Source organism: Athene noctua, chromosome 4 (assembly GCF_965140245.1).
Source record: "Athene noctua chromosome 4, bAthNoc1.hap1.1, whole genome shotgun sequence".
Taxonomy (NCBI): Eukaryota; Metazoa; Chordata; class Aves; order Strigiformes; family Strigidae; genus Athene; species Athene noctua.
In genome coordinates this window covers 67,600,652-67,619,975 of record NC_134040.1, presented here as the reverse complement: position 1 = coordinate 67,619,975, position 19,324 = coordinate 67,600,652, and the positions used below count along the sequence as shown (strand labels likewise).

The 19,324-nt window shown below is 36.3% G+C and overlaps 1 protein-coding gene across 1 annotated transcript; it reads right to left on the bottom strand.

Moving 5' to 3' along the window:
* Window positions 1-3,455: 3,455 nt before the first annotated feature.
* RBM46 (RNA binding motif protein 46) lies at window positions 3,456-18,304 on the bottom strand. The gene is made up of 4 exons (XM_074904047.1): window positions 18,154-18,304; window positions 11,385-11,852; window positions 9,211-9,993; window positions 3,456-3,502 (listed from the first exon to the last, which is right to left on the bottom strand). The coding sequence occupies exons 1-4, from the start codon at window positions 18,302-18,304 to the stop codon at window positions 3,456-3,458; spliced, it is 1,449 nt and encodes a 482-aa protein (XP_074760148.1).
* Between the last annotated feature and the right edge of the window lie 1,020 nt (window positions 18,305-19,324).

The following is a 19,324-nucleotide window of genomic DNA, read 5'->3' as shown; positions in this document are numbered from 1 at the left end:
CACAAATGCTTCTAAATGAGTTCCCCCATCTCTTATCAGAATTATACTGTATTATTCTGTCTCAAACACTGATTTTTGTCTTGACCTCAGGGATCACTTTGTTAAACATGAAGTAAAGCAAGCCCCCTCTTCTTTTTTCCCAACAGTTTCTTAGGATATCGTAACAGCTTAATAACTTTCAAATGTGATTGAAGCTACTAAGCAAACTTGCTTTTTAAAGATTTTTTTTTTTTTTTCCAAGGTTTCACTAAGCCACTTAACTATCTTCTTCAGCAAAGCACCTGCACTGGAGCCTCTGGCCAAAGCCTGCTACTAGAGAAAGCTAAGTGAATCCTGCAAAGTAAGTTTGTGAAGGTACCATGTGTAAAATAATTATTTTTTATTTTTTTTAAACAGACACCAAATACTAACAGCATAAATTTATTGTAAATGTTAATTCAAGTACAGAAGTCAAACACATGATTTCAACATCAAAAATTACAACACTCAGAACTACTACGTAGCTAATATCAAATAGAAATAAACTGTTGTAACAACACCTAAATTAACACTAAAAAAGACAATTTAATATAGTGATGCAACACACTGAACTATAAGATGTAGTGGACCACAATAGCTGACTGCATTAAAGAAAAATTATTCAACTTTAAATCTTCCATTGCATCATTTCCTGTGTACATAATAATCGACAAACATTTTTCAGACAAAACAGCTTACAACCAATACTTGCATAGATGAGGCCCTCAGACTCTTTAATATACCACTTGACCAGGAACTGAAACTATTTACCAAATTAAAAAAGAAGGGTGATCTACTGTATTAATATCAGATTTTAAAACCAAAAAAAAGGCCTTTATTTTTTCTCATTCAATAAAGCACTTTACTGAGAAATGCTAAATACAGTAAAAATAACGATGGCTCACTCAAAATGAATTACATACACCCGATTTAAAAAATTTAAAACTATTTTCAGTTTAATGCTAAACAGTGTATTTTAAGAAGAACATGGCCTGATTAGAAAGTGAACAAGGTGCTGCTCAACATGGCTACCATGGGCAAGTAGGAGTGCTGGTTATAAGGGATAGCCTGGATAGGAGTAAGGCCTCTGCACACAGAAGCACCTGTGTGTCCCAGCAGAGAGGTGCTAACAACAGGAAGTGCAACTTAGCAAGCTGTAGGTAAAGTACATGTAGTTCGTATGTGTCAAGATTTTCTTCTCCCATTTTTGTCTCAATGTTATGACCACAGCAGTATCTTGTGTAGCCTGATGATATGTTGACATAAAGCCTTGCAAAATACCACTCCTGCGCTGATGTAGTGCTATACGAGCAGCAAAGATTTTACTGGACATGTTCTTCCTATAAAATTTTGCATCATCAAGTTCCAGAAACAAATCTGAGTGTGGTATTTAAGTTTCATATTATGTATCTTTATGTATGAAAAGGCAGGGTTGCCAGGGCGGTGTGGTGTTTCTTTTTTTTTTTAATGTTTCTTAAGACAAAAGCTATACAAATTCTGCTTGAAACTCAAAATGCAAGAGTAGGAATTGTAGCAAATTATTTCAACACTAAAGGTAAGTTACTCTTGTATAAACTATTACAGGTAATAAAACTTTTAAACAAATTATCTTTTCAAAACCAATCTAATCAAGCTAACCAAAACGATTTAACATTCAATTTCACTAATCTTTAAAGCGAAATGTTTAATACACACATGTGCTTTGAAGAATTACTCATCAATAAACGTGTAATGTGAATTTCCAGTAATTATGTATCCATATGGTGGTCTCTTTTTTTCTTTTGTGGCAAGATCCAAAGCAATAAATTCCAAGGTTTTCTTCATCAGGGCAATTCAAACCAAATAGGGCATATAGCTGGCTGCAGAAAAAGAGGGGGAATGGGAGAGGAAAGAGACTTTTGATTTCAGCAAGCACACTGCATTATCTATTCCAAGATGGACTTAACTATTAAGGAAATTAAGATAATGTTGTAGTAAAAGTCACGTCTTATGCCAATGCTGCTTTCTTTCCCTTTACTCTGCACCCCTAATGCTAACTCAAATTAAGAAATGTAGTCAAGAGTTCAAGCAGTATCAGACAGGACCTAGTAAAAAAAAACAAAAAAAGAGAACTTAAATCTCGGGGTTTTTTTCCTAAAAGCCTTATGCTTTTAAAAAACATTCTTCAGTACTGAAGTATTTTCTCAGCCTCTATCTAATTTTAACCAAACTTTACACTAATGACCCTTTGCTTCACCTCCACTGAACAAAAAATATTAAAAGGCAACAACTTGAATGTTCATATTGGACTACTGCTCCAAGTTATAAAACAATTTAATACATCATACATATCATAGCAGCAGTCTTTCATATTGCATATTTAACACTTTAGATCCAAATGCACTATTAACTAAGTACCAAGTTCTGCCATACATACACTACATAAACAAAACTCAACTTTACTGTTGGAAGTTCACTGTCATCCATCAATGGACTAGAAAAGGTCACTGAACTCAGTCTTGTTTTGAGTGACTAACTCTACTGAAGTCAGTCAAGTTATTTCATGGATAAAGATAGTCCAACATTTCTTTCTTAGTTTTCTCCATGTTCTCCTACACAGGCCCAGATTTACAAATTTATATACCCTGTCTGTAAGCAGCAGCAACTGAAAAATAACAATCTTCAGGACAAACCCCAGGTGACTCAGAAGTTTCCAGCAGTAAACACTGAGCATGTACTTAATACTATTTTCAAACTGTCTTATAAACTTTTAAGAACCAATCTCACGAAACTCAGAGAAGATGATAATCCCTATTTTAAAAAAATTAGAGGCCTCAAAGTGACAGACATCCACACCTAAATTCATCGACAATAGCATATTTGAAAGAAACTGTAGCATAAAATTGTAGTTGAAAGTAACACTTTTTGCAAATCAGAGGAGACGACATTAGTCTCTCTTTTTTACATAAAACCAACTACCCAAAGAAATATTCCAGGTCACTAGTGTAGTAACTATTCCATTTATCAACATAAATTTAAACCCAAGATGGAAATGGAAGTAATTAAGAAATGACTGAATGACTGAAATATGTCTTAGTCATTTTAGGAGTAAAAACCATAACCTTCCTTTGTGCTGCACTATCCACATGAACATCAGCCTGGGTGATCCATCAACAGGTCTATAGCAGTATAGCTAGGGTGGTCTTTGGAAAAAAAACAAAACAAGAACAAACAAAAAACAAACAAACAAACCCCCAAAACACCCAATCAAAAAACCAACCAAAACTGGACAGAATATTTTTGCAAATCTTCTCAGAGGTGTGTATGTGGGGAAATAACCTTGAGACCAACTTCTCTAATGAATAGCCCAAACAATGCAGCTAAGACAATGCCTTTGAGGCGGGTAAAAACCTGCACCAAACACATTCCCAGGAGGTTTACTCACCTCTACTATCCCACTATGCTGCATTCAGGGACAGCAAAGTTATATATGCTTGCTCAGGGGCTGTGATAAAAACCATTATGTATAAGTAATTTGATAAATATTTAAGACTTCTAAATTCATACTATTAAGGAACATCTTATACTACATTCTGAGTCTTTCTAAAAATCACTAAAAAAACCAAAACACACCAATCACCAATTATCATTTGTATTTACTAAACAAAGCCAGCAATTTCTGTATTTTTTTTAAACATATTACATCTTCTACCAGGCTGTTGCTTGTTCCAACAGCAATATAGTTAATTTTGATACAGTAAACCAAGGCAGTGTTGAAGTAAAGACCTACAATAAAACAGTAAAATAAAAGCATTTTGCTTGAACAAGTTTAATGTCCAAAATCTAAGACAGCAGTCTACTGACAAATTTCTTCCAATATGCTGAGTAGAGACTCTTCAACTAGTTTATAGGTTTATCCTTGACTTGTAAATTGCTATATGCAGTATTTAAGAAGCTTAAAACGAGTGAATTCATAGTAGTGAGATATAATGCTTGCGCCACCTGCTTCAGTACTGTTTACTAGATACATTCTATGAGATGAACTGGAATTAAACTGTAGCTTAGATGCTACAGTTAGTTATTAAAATGTTTTTCCTTGATTCAGAGATTTACCAGACTATTTTCTTTTAAAAACCTTGTTAAATAGTTTTAAATACTCTCTTCTACCTAAAAATCGATTACTTAAATTGTGCCTTAGCGAGATGCTGCATGGAATAGCATGTGTGAGTGAACAAAGAATACCCTATTGTGGAATACATGTTTAAAACTGGGCAGATCCCCAAAACTGAGGAAACTTTACTGAAACTTCTTCCATTCCTCCCCATCACCCTTAAGGCACACTCAGTAGGGAGAGAACTCCCCAGGACTCAGCCTTTGCTACAGAGGACTAGAAAGAGGTTCTGACATCACCTGGTATTTCCTTAAACCAGTGGAATTCCACCAGTAGTAACTGAAAACAAAACAAACAAACCAAAAAAGCCCAAACCAAGAATGTTCTGCTTTTCCAAGCTTCAGATGTTTACTCTTACTAAAGAAAGGGAGGTGGAAGTTCTCCAATTCAACACATATCAATGCAACTTCAAGTTCTCTTCTGCCTACACTCCGAAGTCATCTGAATGAGCCAGCTTGATTCCATAAGCTACAAAGCTACATTACTGATGCAAAGGACCTGAATTATAAATAATGCCTCCTATTTTGGGATTGACTCTGCACTAACACTGCCTCTGGACCAGAGGTGGAATATAGAGTCTGTGCTAATTAGCCCAACTATACAGTCCAAACTGCCTCACATCTAGTCAGCCAGGACAGGCAAGAGTAGGAAGTCTTACATGTTCTTCTAACTAGATACCACATTTAACAGCCGAGCACCATTTTGCAAACAACACTGAGGTGAGGTGTGAACTTCTTAAGACACAGACTTATTTGTGTTGAAATGAGATTCAAACTAAATGAAGAAGGTATTCTTCTAGGGGCATTTGGGATTTTCCTAGTCTGGATCCCACCCCCCCAGTCATTTCGCTTCTTGAACATGAACATGTAGCTCTGCTCCCCTTCTCACAAATGGACATCTAGACATGCAATTTCCATATATTTAAACCAATTTTTCAATCCCTTTATAGGTTCATGATTTATCTAGTAATATTAAAACATAGCTTATCTTTTATTGAAATAGCTTTCTGTACTTTCTCCAAGCATCATTTTCAAAATATTAAGGTGACACCAAGTGGTTAATTGTTGTACTGCTGTCTGTTCAGGACTACTGTATGCAGTAATAACCAAGTATTCTGTTATGTGAAAGTAAATACATTATCACCAAAAAAAAAGCCAGAATACTTTGACATTATTAATCATAACAGCGCAATTTTAGAATTATGAGAAAGCAGCCCCTTCTCATTCACTTACCTTAGTCAGCTATTGGCTTTATAAAGAAATATATCTATACACATCATCAAAAATTAATTGGGCAAAAAAATTAAGTTACCTACCAGAAGGAATTATTCCCTGTGTCATCTTTGTACACTCATGCTTATAGTAAGTTGCTTCCAAGAAGAAACACAGACTTTTCTCAAAATCACTGCTGCTTATTAAAAAACCAAAACAAACCAGAAAAAAACCTGCAAACCACACAACACCTGCATCCATGCAGCATCATTCAAGATGTGAAACCATACAACAGACAATTCTGTAAGGAGGGATTCTCTGTCACATCTAGCAACTCTTCTTCAGCTGCAGACATTTCTTTCAAGATTGTGTTGAAATAAAACCAACTTCTGTAGATTAGATAGGGAAAAGAAATTCTGTTTCTAGGCTCCTTACAGCTATGTTTCACTATCATGACAATGCCAACATCAAAAAGAGGGTGTTTATCAACATGGAAGGTATATCTTTCAAAAGTCAGTCATGTGTGTTTGCTTTGAAATAGGGTTCTGCACACTCTGTGTGAGGCCAAATCCTCAGAAACAAGAATCCAAAGAGGCCATCAAAAGAAAAAAGTTTTATAATTCAAAGATGACGAGACAGCATTACTAGCACTAGGCCATTAGGTAGACAGCTTTTAAAAACAAACCTGGGATTTGGGAATTCTAAGTAAATCTCACATGAATTGTAATCATACGGTACACTGAAGTGCTAGAAAGTTTTAAAATAGTTAATTTAAATTAACCTTAAAATGTTTTCCCTATAGCAGTTGCAACTATAATTGAAGAGATAAAAATCTCAAAACATACTTCCTTAATTTTTCTGCAACTTATTTGCATTCTGGATTTGACCACAGCTGTGAATAATCATTCTCAGTCTAATTTTTTTTTAATTGTTCTGGTGATTCTTTGCCAAAAACAAAGAGGAAAGAATGTATTATTTTTAGATAATGCTATCTTTAAGCTACTAATGGGGAGGTATGCATGGTCAAGTATAGAACCTGAAGCTGTCTTCATTCTTCTTTAAAGAAGCAGAGTCTCACACCATTATTTTGAGTTTAGCATCCTTTTTGTCTCTTGTGTTCAGGATTACACAGGTTATAAAGGTACGGCCCTAATTTTCCTAACTAGGAAAAAATGAGGACACTCAACCAGCAAAATGCCACCCACAGCATGTACAAAACCAGGCACAGATACTTTATTATTAAAAATAAATAATTCTCATCACTTCGACCATCTGAAAGTATCACCTCCTGCAGATGCCCTACTAAGGCAAACCAAACATCACTGCTAAAGTCGAGGCAACGTATAAGGCTTTGCATTTTGGAGATTCTCCTTCCTGTAAGACCTTTTGGGCATGAAAAATCAAAACAAAGGAGAAGCAAGATTCTAAGCAAGCAGAAAAATCTTGTTTACATTTCAGTCATGCATTGCAAAAAAAAAAAAGCATCATAGTCACGCCTGAAATAAGTCTGCCACAAACTCATCCAGAAGAAATAACCTCACCAGAGACCTTCAGAGCAAGTGCTAAATAGCAGTATGAGGAAGAGAAGGATGGCAATGCTGTTTTAACAGTTTTCTATAAGTAGCAGCTTTTACAATCCACCAAAACTAGAATAGGTGAGAGAAAAAAAACATGGAAGAAAAAAAAAAGGGGGGGGTGGGGGGGTGGAAGATGGCAAGGGGAACAGCAGTCTTTCTTAAAGCATTTCTCAGGAACAAAAAGAGTCATCACTAACACAGGACTCCACTTGACCTTTCAGTTACTATTTCTGTTTCCATATCTCTGAAAATTTAGTTTCACTGGGCCAAAATTTTATGAAGTAAAAGCATTTAAAGAAACACTTCTTTAACTGTTCTGATTTCTCCTCCTTACATTCCTAAAGCAGAATCAAGCTTTAAATCATGTAGATGCAGTCCTGGGCCCTGTATGCATGCACAGCTAATCAGAGAAAGATTATTTACTGTAGTATATGATCTCATTGCGCTTCTATCCAGAACTGACTATACAGGATCACCAAATCTGATGCCTCGGACACTGTCCACCCCACATGCAGTAGCCACTATCTACAAAGAATGCCCCTCCTTTCAAACCTGGAAGTCCACAGCTTAAAAAGGCTGATATTCTAAACTAGAATATGAAAAAACACAGCAGTCTTAATACATGGAAACAAGGGTAATTGAAGCACAACGTATTTGAACTTCCTCGGTATTATAAGAAACTTGGAAAGAACTTGCCTGCCACCCCTCCAAAACCCAAAACACTCCCTCCCAAACAACTTTGGCGTTGCTCCAATTCTGAATAAAACAAAAAACCCCAGAAACCAAACAAGAAAACTCAAACCCAAAAAACCCCAGCTTTCTACACACAATTAGACAAGAAATTAGTTTGTATTATCTGAACAAGCCTATCATCTCCAATGTAATTCTTCACAGACAGAATTCTACACCAAAAGAAAAAAAAAAAGAAAATAACCAAACCTCTGGCTCTAGGACTCATTAGAAACATTTGTTTGTAATGACAGAAAAATATTTATGTTGTCCTACAAAACACTACTAAGAATTCATTTAATGATACAGCATCTGCTGATCTAGTCTTGCTGAAAGAAACCATGCAACAAATACACAAGAACATTACTCAGCAGATCAGAGAAATTATGTGATGGTTGGTAATACTTGCAAAATTATAAAAATCAATTCTATCTTATCTTCAAATATACCAGGATGTAAAGGCTGGAAAAAGAGCTAAGCAGAAGAGAAACTGTTCAAAATAACAAGTGGAATAAATTATACAAAGCTTTCCCAGGAGGTATGAGGAGTTTTCAAACCATTATGGTATGGCTCTGTAACAGCCTTCAAATCCAAGTCCCAAAGAGCCAAAATTCTTATTTCTTTGAGGATGCAGTTTGATCAGACGATGACTATAATTACTAATAAAAAATTGGCACTAGATATCAGTTCTGTGTTCTGAATGCTGTGTGCTGGATGTTCTGAAAAACGTTGGGCCGGGAACTAGATGGCTGAAGTGTTACGTTTTGTATTATTTATTATGTATTTCACATTACAGAGCAACAGGGATAACACTGTCAGAACTGCAGTGATCTGTACTCTTAGTTATGAGAACAGATTTTACCACAGCTTTTTATAATATAAAAACCTATTTTCTAGTAGTTGCATTCGGATTTTAAGAAATGGAATATATAAAAATGAAGATCTACACTTAGAAAGTAATTAAGAATAACTGTATCTCTATTTTCTCCCATTTTCTCGTTAAAAAAAACATGACAACACTCTTTACCCAGAGATAGTACATGTAGAGCCAGAGTAATGATACTCTGCTATAGCCTTAAGAATATCTATAAAGAAGGGGAAAAAAAAAGCTTCCCAAACCTTTTTATCTGAATATGGATCCACCACTTCTGTTTTCCCTATTGATAATAAATCAAGAACATAGCCTTTCAAATAAATTTTCAGCACCAAAATCAACATGCAGATGACCTTATACCTAAGTCAATTAACATGTCATCTAGTTCTTCCTTATAAATCATTATGGTAGATAAATGTAAGCAAAAATAACCCTAGCACTGCAATGTAGAGATGCTTACAGTGTTTCTTCAGTGCTCTCACCTGATGGTTCAGACTCAGCTGACTATACAAGAAATAATTCTTCTGTAGACTAACTTACACTTTATACAAAGGTATCACACACATGCCAAGACATATACACAAAGAACAATTTTAAAGTAACTTCTCTCACTTCAGTTCTTCAGAACTAGCTGAAAGCATTTATACTTACCTAGATGTAGAAGTGTGAACTGTGCTGCCAATTCCTTTGCACCTTCTACTGTTGTACAGAGTTTGTCTGGCATGAAATAACTCTGGGAACCATCTGCAATACTAGGAATAACCACCTTGAACACCAAGAATATTTTCCCATCCTGATTTGTGGTTGAATACAAGTAGTATTCTGGTGGTGTCCAGTTATTTTTATTGCAGAAATAATCCAGATGCATCACTGCAGAACTGAAGTGACTGGATTTTAAAGAATACATGCTAATTGGAGTAAGCTTTATGCCTGGGAAAAAAGGGTACGTGCATCTTTCAACTTCTGAAGGGCCTGGACTGTGCTGACCATTAAGACGAACTGAAAGACTTGCTGGTTTCCCTAAAGATTTTTGATGACCATCTCCTTTGTTAGGAAACCCTAAGAGATTTTCAGAACCAGGACTTAGCTGACCATTAAAATGTTGCTTCCAAACGCTTTCTTTGTTAACTGGCTTTGCCAGTGTTACCTCAATACTAGCCCCATCAATGCACTTTCCATTCATTACAGACATAGCAGCAACTGCATCTTCACGGTGGAAAAAGTGAACAAAAGCATAGTCTCTCAGCTTCTTTACACGTTCAACTACTCCTGGCTTGAATTTGTTGAATTCAGCTTTAATTGTGTCCTCTGTAGTAGATATCATTAAATTTCTTACATATAATACTTTAACTCTCTGCATTGTTTCTTCATCAACTTCTTTCTCAGGGTCTGCCCAGTCTACCTGAATGGTATGACCCCAGAGCTGGAATGTTCCTACAGCAAAGAAGCATTACATCAATAAGAAATATGCAATAGGACACAAAATCATTCTCCTCAACCACCTCTATAAAAAGCAAACATGATGCATGTCACACAAAACTGGGTTTTGTTGCCTGCATCTACTTAAGCAAAATATGCAAAATATAGCTACTTGAAATTATTAAAGAAAATAAGACTGAAAAAAATTCAAAGGTTCAAAATCTCTACCCTTTGTGTTCACCATAAGCTGTCAAAACACTGACTTTGTGATTTTGTGACATGCATATATAAAGCAACCATAAGTAATGTATTATTTTACTACTTAGTAAACACAGCCTTTTTAATAATATTACCACTTTAAATAGTAAGGTCAAGAACTGGAAAAAGTCATCTAAATATATATACACACTAGTGCAAGCTTTATGTTGCAGCAGACACCAAAACCATAAACTGAAAAAAAAAAATCCCACCTTGTTACTCATTTCAAGCCAACATTTTGCATATCACACAACTACTTTATTTTACATTCAGCGATCTGGCCATATTTCTCCCATTACTTTACAAGGCCTGTATAAGTCTTACGTAACACTCCTTCCTAACACTGTATCAGCAGTTAATGCAAGACTTGCCTACATCTTAGCCTTAATAAATACAGGGAGTTTTGTCATTCATTTCAGCAACACCAATGCTACATTATCCATTTTAATGACTTTGCTTCTCCAACTATGTTGTTTCATTTCTTCCATATTTAATTTCTCTTCTAGAATTCCCCTTTTCAACTGTACCTTTACCTATTCCCTCCTCTTTGTCTATTTTATCCCTTTTACTTTCCCACCCTCAAAATGTGTAAAATGAGGTGCAAAGAAAAAGTCATCTTCTACTTGTTAAACTCTTAAAATTATTTTCTAGTAAAAGATTAAAGACCTACTTTCAAACATTTTTAAAATATGAAACATCAATAACATCATTCATGACACTCAAAGGAAATAAGGGACACATTCCAAGCATGATATTTTTTAAGCTCAGCTTTAAGAGAATTCATGTGCAGGTACTAGTTCGTGCTAATGAAAACTGGATGTGTGCCCAAGCAAACAGATATCCTGGTGTGCCTTACAGTAACCTGTGTTTTATAAAAAAAGATGTGTGCTCTTTCATTCTCAGAACTACTTGAATTTCAGCTTCTTTAAAAAATAAAAACAAACAAAACCAACCAACCAAACAAAAACACCAAACACAAAAACCCGATTCATGAACCAAAAAAGTTTACCTGAAAGGCATTACTGCATTTTTTTAACTCTCAAAATACCTTAAAGAAAGGAAAATAGTGATGATCCACCACACCACGCCCCCACATAATGGAGAGAGACACTCCCCCAAAACCTCAATTTATTTATGATTAGGTTTACCTGGGATTAGCCGCCTTCTAGCCATTGCAGCTGCTCTGTGAGATTCATATTCCACGAAAGCAAAGCCACGATTTTTAGTTTTGTCAGCGGCATTTGGATAAACAATGACATCTACCACTCCTTCTGTAACTTTTTTCATTTCATTCAGTATTTCTTCTTTCTTCTTTTCTTTTGGAATTGCTCCAATAAATAGTCTGCAGTTGTCCAAGCTTACGCAGACACCAATAAATTTCCCTGGACGAATTTCGTAATTATTAAGAATCTTGATGGCTAGCTGGGCTTCCTCTTTAGCAGTGTACATCACAAAAGCATATCCTCGATTCTCACCACTGAATTCCATCATCAGCCTGAACTCATAGATCTTCCCAGCTCTCTCGAAAACAGGAACTAATTCATCTTCATACATATCACGAGGAATCTTACCCACAAAAACTTCACATCCACGAGGTGGTGGAGGACCTTCCCAACCTTAAAATAAATTATCCAACAACAATCTTAGTACAAATGCCAGATAGGCACTCCCCCCGTTCGCCCCCCAATTTGGAGGTGGGAGTTACTTACTTCTTTTTAGTCTTAACTTAAAACTAGCATATTATCATCCATTATTTAATTCTAATTTTTTGTTATATTTAGATAAAAAACCGCCATGCCCACAATTTGTATTTCTTTTATTTCTATCTTCCGTTTTTTTCAGTGGAATCTGTATGACAACCCACTGAACCTAGCATTATTTAAAGCACTGACAGGTTTGCTGTAAGAGTCTACACTTCGATCACTTTTCGCCCCTTAAAATCATATGTTAGTTACAACTGATAGGTGATAACTGAGAAAGAACTTTTCTATTTTCTATTCTAACATTTTAAAGTTGCAAAAGTTTCTCTGCACTTCTTGACCATATTTTAAGAAATTTTGGTCAGGGTGCCCATGCAGATTTATTTTCTTCCTGGACATCATTCAAAAGGTCCAAGCATTTTGCTTCCACCTTCTTCATTCATCCACTAAAATAGGACTCCCTAAGGAAGGTAGGATATGGAGCCATGCTTTCTTCAATAGCCAAAAAGACTGAACAATTTTCCTCTAAAAACAGACCACAGTTTTCACATGCTGGAGCTGGATGGTGAGAAAAAGGAAATGAAAAAAAAAAAAATCCACAGAACAAGTAAGTCCCTAGTTCACATCTGAAAGTTAGAGGAAGATCCATGCTTCTGTCCTTAAACCAAGGACATTCACACACTCTTTTATATCTCTGCCACATAACACTGAAAGGTATGTTCAACAGATAATGTAAAAATGCATATGTATATTTAAAAATGTGGAGTTATGATCTGCAAATATGGCACAGCATTTTCCCAAAATACGCATTTTTAAAAAAAAGTTTGGTTGTTTTGAGGTTTTTTTAGAACAAATTGAAACTTCTGCCTGATTTGTCTAAAGGCAGACAAACAGTTACATCATAACTAACAGCTTTTTCTAAAGTTTTGACAAGAAAGGTTCTCTGCAGGAAAGAGACCAAGGAGTACAAATCTGGTAGAAAAAACCCACGAAATTCAGTAAGTACTAGTATGAAATAACAAAGCATAAGGAGTTAAGGTGAAAAAGAATTACTACTGACAAGTTAAAAAAAGAACATAATTAAATATTCTACTTTGTCTTGAAGTTCAGAATAAATTGTATTTAGGTGATTTTTTAATTCAAACTTTTTCCTTCATGAAAGTATCATCAAAGGGCACATAATTTACTTATAAGAAAAATGTAATGGAATTGGGAAATTTTTGCCTTCTCAGAGAAGAAATTTTCATCTGTAAGCTGTACACTAAGAACTACAGGATACACAGGGAAGCTACATGCATTTGGAGCCACACTGCCATGGTTTATCTAGGAAAAAGTCCAGCTTTGCTTCATAAAGCATTCAACATCTTTATAAACATTTATAACTACTTCAGCTGAGGTCTGACAGGACATGGAGAGTTTGCAAGCTAGTACTGCCGTCACTCACATCATGCCAGTCAGTTGCCCCCACAAAAAACTATAAACCGACAGTAGACCATTTAGGGGCTCCAAAGACAAAAGCAACTGAACATCTTAGGACAAAAGGGGAGGAGGCTATGCTTGACAGTGTAGGGAAGTCATGAAATTAAGTAACAATGTTCATTTATTAACTAGGCAAACTTTTACCATCATCCTCAGTCTGGTAAATGATTCAACAGTGACTCTCACTAAGTAAATGCCACCTACCATTCAAAAAGCTCCCCCTTCTTATTTTAAAGCTGCCTACTAAATTAGCACTACAGCACATCACTGCCAGCTGGGATTAAGTTATGACTCCTGACTTAAAGCAAACCTGGTCTGTGCCACATTTGCCAATGAGCAACATGTATTTAACAGAGCAAACATGGAACGGTTAACCAAAAGCACCATTCCTCAAGTAGTTACCGACTGACCAGAGTTTCCTTGACTGGTACTTGAGTCATCATCTACAGTCTAGAGAAGAGGTCTGTGCAGCGGGTGGGGAACTGGCTGACAGGCTGCACCCAGAGGGTGGTGGTAAAGAGCTCCTTTTCAAACTGGCAAGCTGTCACAAGTGGGGTCCCCCAGGGACTGATGTTGGGCCCAACTCTGTTTAATATCTTTAGAAGTAATCTGGATGATGGGATCAAGTGTGTCCTGATGCAGTTTGCTAATGATACCAAACTGAGTGGGGAAGTGGACACTTGAGAAGGGAGAGCCACCCTGCAGGATGACCTGGATAGGCTGGAAGAGTGGGCTAACAAGAACCTCAGTAAGTTCAACAAGGACAAGTGTAAGGTCTTGCACCTGGGAAAACATAATCCAGGAGTGCAGCACAGGCTGGGATCTACCTGGCTGGGGAGCAGCTCTGTGGAAAGGGACCTGGGGGTCCTGGTGGACAACAAGCTCAACATGAGTGACCAGTGAGCTGCAGCAAAGAAAGTCAACAGGATGCTGTGTTGCATCAACAAGGGCATCACCAGCAGAGATAAAGAAGTCATCGTCCCACTCTACTCAGTGCTTGTCAGGTCACACAATGGAATACCGTGTTCAGTTTTGGTCCCCACTATACAAAAAAGATGTGGACAGGCTGGAGAGGGTCCAGAGGAGGGCCACAAAGGTGATCAAGGGACTGGGAAACCTGCCGTGTGAGGAAAGGCTGAAATAATTGGGTTTGTTCAGCCTTGAGAAGAGAAGGCTTAGGGGAGACCTTATCACCATGTTCCTGTGTTTAAAGGGTGGCTACAAAGAAGATGGAGACTCCATTTTTTACAAGAGGTCACATGGAAAAGATGAGGGGTAATAGGTACAAGTTACCTGGGGAGATTCTGATTGGACATGAGAGGAAAATTTTTCACAACCGGAACAATCAGCCATTGGAATAATCTCCCCAGGGAAGCACTGGATTCCCCCACATTGGACACTTAATATTCGGCTGGACAGGGTGCTGGGCCATCCTGTCTAGACTGTGCTTTTGCCAAGAAAGGTTGGACCACATAATCCTGAGGTCCCTTCCAACCTGGTATTCTATGATAGATTCTATGATCACTGGAGGACAGATTAAAGCATTATTTTTTTGCAGCAGCAACTCAAGTAATCAAACTTAAATTAACATTATAATCCTCCCACTGCCAGTGAGATCTATGCCATCTCAGACTTTCTTCCATATAATTCTAATGACTTACTTACCTAATCACATCATTATGTCTGCAGCAATCTAAGAAGAGGACCCAAAGCAATGAAAACTCATTTTCTTAACCTTTTTGGTTTTTTTACACTACACCCTTCAGATACATTTTCCACAAGTGGCATAAACTGATCAAGAACTATGATGCTGCCAATTGAAGCGGAAAAAAAATATATAATTTTTAGGGCAATTTTGAAGACAGATCAGCTGCTTGTTCTGGATAGCATGCCAGTCAGAAAAAGATGGTAACAGGAAAACAGAACCAACAGTAAGACCGTCTCCTTTGGCAGCAACACAAGCTTATAGAAACCACATCTTAAACAAGCAAAATTCACACTGAAACTCTTCATTTACAAACAGTCAGTGTAATTTCTTACAAGCCATCTCAAACCTTCAAGTCTCATCTGGCCTAGAAAACCATTTATAGTAACTTAGGGTAATCTCCAGCCTAAGCAAGTATGAAAATACATGAAGATTTAAAGGAGAGGTGTATATATATATATATAACTAATGTCCATGAACAGATTTATGGAATCTATGGAATTTTATGGGATTTATCGAATACCTTGCCAAACACATCTAGTTTCAGAGAAAATTAACAAAATAATAAAAGTGACTTTACCAAATACACTTAATACTGCCTAATGTTCTAATTAAAAATCATAATTATAATGTAAAAAAATTATTAAATAATTTAAGAACAGGCTGAGCCCTCAGGAAGTAGTTAGTGATGCCCTGCAGTTCTTTTCCCAGTGCCACCTTCCAAATAATTTAATGGGGCTTCCCTATTTTATATAGGCTAGTAAAAGTATATATGTAATTTTAGACAGTAAAAACTTCTAAGAAAAATCATTTCGATGCAGCTGTATCTTAAACTACATATACCAATGAATAATACAGTTCCTGCTCACAAGCATGACTTATACAGATACAGGATCACAGGCCACTCGTGAGAATGAACTGAAACAGCAGCACCAAGAGCTTTCCTTCTTTCTGCTTGTGTAAGTGCATAATCAGACTCAAAAAGAATTACCGTACTCCATGTAATACAACTGGAACTAATGGCAAAACTCTTCTACACTGCTGATGTCAACAACAACACTAGAAAAATTATTCAAACTAAAAGAAATGCTTCATAAAAATTTAAGTCATTGGATTCATTTCATCGGAATAACAACAAATGTTAAGACAGAGGTAACTGACACAGCATTATTACAGACAATTAAAAGTATTAGGTATTTCCACAAGAAAATTCTAAAAAAACCCCCCTGCTTCAGACTAGAAATAAAGCCGAAATTCAGCAGTAAAGATGCTAACCATATTAACAATCTAAGTGTAGGAGTAGATAATCCTACCTCAGAGTTCTCAGAATCAAACCCAGATACTTTTCTGAAAATGTGTCTTAGTCAAAAAAAAACCATGAAGCTCAACACGATATCAACTGAGCAGAAAGTAAACGTGTAAGATAAACAAAAGTTCAAACTAAATGATCTAGAAGCCACTTACTTCCTTAACATATTGAGAAAAACATAATGAGGTTTTGGTAGGCAAAACCCCCCAGCATAAAATTTAGCTCTTGAATAGGGGAATAATTACAAGGTAATTAGGAAAAAAATACATATCTACTGAAGATATTCCTCTTCTGTTCAAGTATCTTCACTCAGGACAATATAAAATTCAATCATTTAGGTTTTATCCATTTATTTCACAAACTTTCGGCCTCTGCAGTGCAAGATAAACCCACTAGTTTCCAGACATTTGTTTAAGCATGGATTAAAGTTGAACAATCTTGCAACATCAGACCTACTTAAAACAAGTAATTTAAATTTATTTTGGAAAGCAGATTTAAAGTGCTGAACAAATGCTGTTCCTTGTACTACCTGTGAGCACTACTCGTTTTCTATAAATTACATCTGCAGCAGTTTCAGCAGAAGTATTTTAGCAGGGGATAGGGCTATTGCAAGAGATTTATTATTGCTAAGTTACTTAATCTCAGTATCAGAATGTTTCTGAAATAGCATTTAATACACAAGAAAAAATTAAGTCTTACAATGCAGTAACATCCTGGAAAGTATTTACTAAATCAAATAATCACTGTTTCCAAATGGCAATGTCCGTATTCCATATGCTGCAGGACTTGATTCTACTTTTTGTCACTGACTTCAGTTGAAATATAATCAGGCACATAGAAAAACATTTCAGTGACAAAGTTTATTTTCACTGCAGCAATAACTTTACAGTTCAAGTGTGCAAGTCTCCCATTTGCACCATGACTATAAATCCCAAACCACCATAAATTAACCAAGAAGATGACTGTAGTTTTTATAGCATCAATACTATCTCTGTTGTTCTCTGGGATTTTTATTAAGTTATTTTCTGTTTGCACATGAATACATACTCAACAATTTCAGTTTTCAGTGTATTAAGTGAAAGAACCGTAACACACGAAATAATAAACTCTGTTGTACTTCACATTATATCCAGTGAATGATAAAAGCTCCAGAAGCTGAGCATTTATCCTTTTTTCTTCTCTGAATGAAGGTTGGGAGGCAGGGGGGTATGTGTAGATATGAAGAGCAGATTAGTCAACTCTGAAAACAGAATGGGTTAGATTACTTTTACTGGTGCTATCTCAGAGATCAGAGGTTTGTAAAAAAATGGTTTGGCCAATGCAAGTGGTAAGATAAGAAATAAAGTGGGTTATGCCTGCTATTACCGACCTGTTTTTCCCTTTTCAAGACTGTTCTCGGTCATACAGAACATACTCAGTATTTTCAGCTCCAGGTTTGTTTTGCCACCTGTCAACTTTTGCTGCTTTAAAAGCTGTGACTTCTTAAATCTACCAAGAACAAATGCTCAATGTAGTCTAGCACAGGAGATCTTAAACTGCTGGAAATCGCAAAGCATATTAGGGCCCTGTATGTGTTGTGTTTCTTACACGCTTCCCCTAAGCATCTACTACTGGTCACCGTCAAGATACTGGACATGAGACTACACAAATTTTCAGTTTGATTCAATAGAGGTCTCCTTACATAAAATAAACTCCAACTTCGTAATCTCAAAAGAAATGCTTACCTGGTGGAGGACCACCAAATTTTCTTTGCCCATTTTCTTGAACCATGTTGTATCCAGTCTTCTCCATCAGAGCCAGTAAAGCAGCCTCATTCTGAGCGCCACTTCGCATTTTGCCACATCCATTTGCTGCAGCTTTATTTTCCTCGTGCATATCTGCAATAGCTTCAACAGAACATTGCAGATATTTCAATTCAGACAATTCTAAGCTGTTACATGTATACAGAAGCTACAAAAGCACAGAAAAACAACTTATGCTACACTTGCCTACTTACTGTGACTTTGTTTAGCTTAGGGCTTCAATCCTACCTCCAACTACTACCATCTGTATATCTGCTTTCAAAACATTGTTCTATAGTTGCGATCATCTTGAACTTTAACCAGCAGTTATACATCCTATATTCAAACTTTCATAGGTGGCATCACAACTATTTTTTAAGTATGCTGCCCTTCAAGTAGAATAATGAATTCTCTCATAAAACGAGTTATCAGTTGTGTAGAGACCTGTATGTTACTTGAAGTGACAAGTTCCACTTTCTTACAATATTTTATAGAAATATCAATTATTTTAAAACTGTATTTTAGTACAAAAATACTTAAGAAATACACTAACTTCACACCTAATTAATACAAATAAGTCATGAACAAAAGTAACTTAATTAAAACCAATATATAATACAACTAGGCAGAACTGTCTGGCAAAACTAAGGGGTTGAAGTAATCCCACCTCTGGGGTCCTTATTTTCCTGACTTTATCCATCTTCACAATTTCCAAAACTGAGAAAGTTTCTTAGTATGGCTGTTGCTACTCTATTCACTATTTCCCTGGCATGCCAAGATCTCGTATAACAGCTTTAGGTTTCTGTCATCCAGGTGATAGCAAACAACCACACCAAAGAACCCATCCAGTAATTACCAATTTTACTAGTCAAGCCCCTGAAAAAAAAAAGGTAACTTTCAAGTTAGATTTCTTTGTTCACTGCCTATTTTTCTTTCCCCTATTTATGTCTTCTTTTCCCAAGATTTTCTGCCTTAAGGTCTGCAACACTTAGACAAGCAATCCTCTTCAACACTTCAATCCTTTGTCCAAATGGTACATCCAAGTGCTCCAGAAGAAATGGTGCCAAAAAAATACCACCAGAAAAATAAGCTGCAACTCCTGTTTGTTCTGTAG